Source organism: Paroedura picta, chromosome 4 (assembly GCF_049243985.1).
Source record: "Paroedura picta isolate Pp20150507F chromosome 4, Ppicta_v3.0, whole genome shotgun sequence".
Taxonomy (NCBI): domain Eukaryota; kingdom Metazoa; phylum Chordata; class Lepidosauria; order Squamata; family Gekkonidae; genus Paroedura; species Paroedura picta.
This window is the reverse complement of record NC_135372.1, coordinates 134381476-134387895: the sequence shown is the minus strand read 5'-3', so window position 1 is coordinate 134387895 and position 6420 is coordinate 134381476. Positions and strand designations below refer to the sequence as shown.

General features: G+C 45.4%; 1 protein-coding gene across 1 annotated transcript in view; it reads right to left on the bottom strand.

Moving 5' to 3' along the window:
- Positions 1–1630: 1630 nt before the first annotated feature.
- The window catches only part of EDN3 (endothelin 3), a 42541-nt gene continuing 37751 nt past the window's right edge, over positions 1631–6420 (bottom strand). Inside the window, exons 4-5 of the mRNA XM_077335747.1 lie at positions 5489–5594; positions 1631–4585 (exon numbers count right to left, since the gene is read on the bottom strand). Coding sequence (XP_077191862.1) covers positions 5522–5594 — 73 coding nt within the window. The 3' untranslated portion in view covers positions 1631–4585; positions 5489–5521. The remainder of the gene's footprint in view (positions 4586–5488; positions 5595–6420) is intronic.

The following is a 6420-nucleotide window of genomic DNA, read 5'->3' as shown; positions in this document are numbered from 1 at the left end:
CATCACTTATCCAAATGCAGCAGATGTTCCCTGTTTCCCTTCCCCCCCCCCACCGTACAGAGCAGACATTCCTTCCGGCTGCCCACCTCCCCTTTCGCGAGCTTGAAGGGACCTCCTGGGTCATTGCATTGTGCAGGACACTCACAACCCTGGCGCTCATCCACGGTGGGTCATCTAGTCTAGCGATCCCCAACCTGTGGGCCACGGACCACATGTGGTCCTTCGACTAATTGGAGGTGGGCCCCGAAGGACGCCTTCTTCCCCCCCCCCGGCCCTTTACTTGATCCCCCCCTGCCCTTTACAACACACTTCATTGTTGTGGCGTGTCTGTATCTTATTTGGAAGGGATGTTTAAACATTACCATAGCAATCAGAGAGCCTTAGGGCAGTGGTTGAGAGTAGAGGAGTAAACTACCCCCCCCCCACGGGCCTCAGTAAAATCGTAAAGCGTTGAGTGGTCCCCGGTGATAAAAAGGTTGGGGATCACGGTGGGTCATCTAGTCCAACCTCCTGTACTATGCAGGACACTCACAACCCTATCGCTCATCCACTGTCACCTGCCACCCCCACTGCCACCTGCCACCCCCACTGTAACCTGCCACCTCCCAACCCTATTGCTCACCCACTGTACACTGCCACAGTGTAACCTGCCACTGTGACCTTCAACCCAGAGCTTTCCATAAGGTTGACTTCCTACAGATCCGGTGTAACAGGAGTCAATGAAATAATTTTCCTTTGGGCTGAATCAGGGCCGAGGCATGGGTGTGTTTTCTATTCCACAGTGTGCCCTTCTAGCTGAAGACTTTCTTTTCATGTCCTGAAGAGAGCTTTGGGGCGAACACTGTTCAGTATGAGCTCGAAGGCAGGTCGCTGTAGCAAGCACGTATTGGCTAGCACTTATACCATCCCCACAAGCAATTAATAGAACAATAGAATCATAGTCCAACCCCTGGCTTAATGCAGGATCAGCCTAATCCAGGATAAGTATCTGTCCGACCGCTGCTCGAAGCCTGCTGACCACCTCCTTAGGCAGCCAATTCCACTGCTGAACTGTGTGGGGGAGAGGGAATTCCTGATATCTAGCTGATAGTGATAAGTTTTAGCAATAGAACAAAACAGGACCTCGTTTCTCCATGTATTATAACATATGGACAGTTAAGGGTGGTAAGGCAGTCGAAATGCTATCTGAAGCTCTGACCATGAGCCTGGGAGTTGGATCCCAGCAGCCAGCTCAAGGTTGACTCAGCCTTCCATCCTTCCAAGGTCAGTAAAATGAGTACCCAGTATGCTGGAGGGTAAAACGGTAATGACTGGGAAAGGCACTGGCAAACTACCCCATATTGAGTCTGCCATGAAAACGCTAGAGGGCGTCACTCCAAGGGTCAGACATGACTCCGTGCTTGCACAGGGGATACCTTTACCTTTACCTTTATCACAGCTTTTTAAAAAAAACAATGATATGCAAATGCATCAAAGGCTTATCAAAAGCCTGTTTCTCACTTCCTTAACTGTAATACATGAAATAAACTATTTTCCCCAACAAAAAAAGAGAGCAGAAAAGACTCAAATGTGATCAGATCATGCCAACTAAACAAAAACCTCCTGTAAATGTGATAACAGAGAGACTTGGTTACTTTTATAAGTAGAATAATTTATTTATGTAATATATTCATATTATATATATATAATATATATATATATACTTTGACAAAGAACTCTTCCTTTCTTGTTCCAAACAATGTCCATTACCTCTTAAAGAACTTTATACTTGAGGTTGCAAAAGTTCATGCGTGTTCCGTAGAAACTCTTTCCTGCGGCTTCCAAATCTGGTCTATTAAAATATAATTGCTTTTCTAGAAAAATATCTCACAGGCATCGTTGTTGTTGTTTGAAATGCAGTGTCCTTTGAGAGGTTTCCAATGCTGTTCTTCACAAATGCCGGCAAAGCTACCCTTTGATTGCTAATTCCTTTCACTTTGATCAGCAAACGCTAGACACATTTTTTCCCCTGGAGTCTTCTTAAGTCAAACGTGCCTCTGGTTTATTTTAAGAAGCAATCCACCTGGCCCGCTCCGTTAGTTGCACCAAAACACATCAGATTGCTCTGTGCTGCCTAATCTTCAATTGTGAACTTAAAAACAAAAAAACAGCAAATTATATTTCCCTCTTTTTTCCCTCCTCATGCAGCCCCTCTATTGAATTATGGGCTATTAACAGCTTTGAATCGTCTTAGCAAATCCAGAGAGTAGCCATGCTGACCTGCAGTCAAAAACTTAGATTTGAGTCTAGTAAGCCTTCAGAGACCAAGAAGGTTTTTGGAGTATAAGCTTTCAAGAGTCAAAGCTCTGTGATTTTTCAAAGCTCATGCTTGTTATACACGGCCAAGAGGCTTCTGGTGGCCCTATGAATTAATGTCTTCCAAACATCCTATTGTTAACAGCCTTAGAACATAAGAAGAACCCTTCTGAACCTGTCCAATGGCCCTCCAGTCCAGCATCCTGTCTCTAACAGTGGTCAACCAGTTCCTCTGGAGGGCCAATACTGATGTTGCCTCCTGGTTCTGAGATTCAGAGGTTTAGTGCCTCTGAATGTGGAGATTCCCTTCAATCAACGTAACGATTAGCAAAAGACAGACCTACCCTCCATGAATCTATCTAATTCCCTTTTAAAGCTGTTTATTCCTGTGGCCATAACTATATCCTCTGGCAGCAAATCCCACATTTTATTCACTCTGTATGTAAAGAAGCATTTCCTTTTGTCCTCCTTAAATCTACAACCTTGCGCAGGCCTTGCAAACGGAAGGTAGTAGCTTCCTTGATTGAACTAATCCGTCTCATGTTGGGGTTTCAACTTTTCAGGCTGCTTTCAACTTTGTCATAAAACCATAGAGTCAGAAAGGGCCACATAGGCCATCTAGTCCCACCCCCTGCTCAATGCAGGATCAGCCTCAAGCATCCTTGATAAGTATCTGTCCAGCCGCTGCTTGAAGACTGCCAGTGAGGGGGAGCTCACCACCTCCCAAGGCAGCCAATTCCACTGCTGAACTACTCTGACTGTGAAAAATTTTCCTGTTATCTAGAAGAAGAAGGTTGATTCTTATATGCCATTTTTCTCTTTGCAAAGGAGCCTCAAATCAGCTTACAATCGCCTTCCCTTCTCTCTCCCCACAGCAGACACCCTGTGAGGGAGATGAGGCTGAGACAGCCTTGATATTACTGATGAAGAAGAGTTGGTTCCATAGTTAAGCCTTCCCTTCCCTCTCCCCACAACAGACACCCTGTGAGGTGGGTGAGGCTGAGAGAGCCCTGATATCACTGCTCAGTCTGAACAGCTTTATCAGCGTTGTGGTGAGCCCAAGGCCACCCAGCTGGTTGCATGTGGGGGAGAGCGGAATCAAACCCGGCTTTCCAGATTAGAAGTCCGCACTCCTAACCACTACACCAAGCTGGCTTTCTAGCCAGTACTGTTCTACGTGAAGTTTAAACCCATTACTGTGGGTCCTATCATGTGCTTCCAACATTATTATGTTTCCCATCTCTTCCTACCATTATTGTCTTGCCATCATTGCCTTGAAAGCTTATACCCACAAAAATTTGTTGGTCTCTAAAGTACTACTGGACTCAAATCTAGCTTAACAAAGATGTTATTAGTACCCCAGACCCTCGAAATACAGAAACTGGACAGGTAAACAGGTCTTCCACTCACCAAAACTGTCACCCAATAAGCTCTGCAGAGACTTATTTTTAGTAGATTTATTTTAAACCTCCAGGGTATGGATAACTGGTGCCTGACTCCAACAGCCTATGAAATGCTCACAGCGTACCGTCAGCTTGCTATAGTCGTATAGTGATATTAATATTAGCCATTTGCATTTAGATTGGCGTAGATATTTTGTCGTTTAGATTCTTTGGTCACTGAATATACAATACAAAATAAAAGCTTGCAGAAGGTTAGAAAAATAAAAAAAATGAGGGGTTTTGTTTTTGTATCTGCATATAAAAGTGACAACAAAATACAACTGTGTTTTCCTAACGCAGCGATCTCTCCGTGATGGCTGCCTGCAGAAAGTCCACAATAAATGTAGAAAACAAGCAAGTGAAACAGTAATTCTTTTCCCTCTATCTGGTGTAGTATAGAAAGTCTTGTAGGATGGACGGGTTGTTTGGACCTCAAAACAGCCAACCAAAGGGCTCTTCTTCCAAATGGACAGGTATGGTCACTGTATTCTGTATGACGGCAGAAGTCTCTCACTGGAGCTGTACGGCACAACATTGTCCGAAAGGGAGAATTCTCCACCTTCCAGATGGCACCAGTTCACAGAAGAGGTAGCACCTACTTCTAGGGAATCCATCTGAGAATCGGGCCACAACTGTCCACCTGGGAGGAGTTCAACACCATCGCCTCTTGGCTTCAGACTTTTTGACAGGGCACACAACGAAGAATCAGTTACTGGACACACACGACAGAGGGTTTGTCCAGCTGCTCGCACATCGAGGGAGTGCGCTCGGTGGTTTGGAAAGAGGACAGTTTCCAAGGTGTAAGCCTGTGGCCTTTGCACATATGCAAAACAACACGAGGAGCCACCCTGCAAAGAATGAAAAGTTTTTTTAAAAAAAAAAAACATCCTAAATAAGTAGAGAGAAAAATGTGCATCACTCAAAGAATCATGAAGTTGGAAGGGACCTCCAGGGTCATCTAGTCCAATCCCTCTGCAGAATGCAGGAAACGCACAACTCCCTGCCCACCACAGTGGGCCAAATTCCATGTCCAAATGATGCCGTCATCCCTCAAACCAGAATCCCTGGCCAGCCTGGCCTGGAAGATCCCAAAGTGGCAATTGGCATTTCCCTGGGCATGCAAGAAGGGGCCACAAGAGCCAAGCACTGACATAGTCCCTTCTGCCCACCCACTCACAATCTGCCTAAGTTCATACCCGGGAATGGATTGAATTACAGAAGGTCCCAGGTTTGCTCTCCAGTTTAAAAAGAGATGGAACAAGTCTTTGAAGACATGACAGATGTCTGCTGGAGACCCTGGAGAACCACTGTCAGTCAGAGAAGACAATGTTGACCTCATCTCACTCCGTATAAAGCAGAATTAGGGACCTGAAGCAAACTAACTGTGGTTTTGACCTGACTTGGACAGCCCAGCCCAGCCTGATCTCATCAGATCGTGGAAGCTAAGCAGCATTGGCCCTGACTAGCATTTGGATGGGAGACCCCCAAGGAATACCAGGGTTGTGACACGGAGGAAGGCAATGGCAAACCTCCTCTGAACAATTCTTGCCTTGAAAACTCTATGGAGCCACCATGAGTCAGCTGTGACTTGATGACTCTCTTCACCACTTCTGGTCTGGGAAGGAGATGGGGGATGGGAGTTAAATGCAGCCTTGACTTAACACTTGACTTAATACTTATTCCAGTCCTGGAAAAACTGACTCGGCAAGTTCTCCAAGTGCCTCTTCCCACAATCCAAACATAGACTGTACCTCTCCACTTAGCAGCAGCTGAATTCTCCGGGGCTACTGAGTAGGAATGCGGTCTTTTTCCCCATAAGGCTCCATTTCTGCTGTGCTGTTCGGTAGCTTCTTATTACTGTGGAAGAGAGTGGAGAATTTTCCCGTTTATATTAAAATAAAATGTGAGTATCCCCACATCATTTTCCCAACCAAAAATATTCCACTTCCATTGACCGTTTTTCAAGGGCAAAGCAAGTATGGTGTTTCCCCCTCAACAACGGTAATCTAACATGAAGCCCCCGTCTTTACTTTTGCGATGCTGCAACAGAAAGAAATGTTAACATTCATGCCATCCATGCTTCTCCCATTGATTAAACTCAACCGTGTCCAGCTGTTTTGCACTTAACAGCAGTCTTCTGGCACTACCAGGAAGTGATGTCACTGATCTGGGGCCAACGCTCTAGTATTTACCCAATCCTCTATGGTTAATCATAGAGTTTTAGGCAAATGCTACAGCATCGCTTTTATGTGATGATGTCAGTTCCGGGTCATGCCCAAAGTGATGTCATCACATTGCAATTTCACAAGATTGCTGGAGAAGGAGCCCCTCCTGCACGAGCGAGTTTTGAACCACAAAGACATGGCACTCCACCTTTCTCTAAACACAATAGCAATCAAACAGGAAGGGTCATTTAATTCCCGTGTTGCATCATGGGAAAACAGCTCCCACAGAGCCAATGACAGGCCTGAAAGGGGTGGGAAATGGAGGGGACCCAGGTGGGCGTGTCCAAAGCTCTGCTTCCCAATCATATTTTGCACAATTGCACGACTATTGGGGTTTCTCAAAGCCTGACGAATGTTTCAGGGGTTTCTCAATGGTAAAAAAAACTGAGAAGGGCTGCATTAGATTATTCACTATGTAAAGAAGGGAAATTTGCACCATTCATAATAACAGCCTGTTG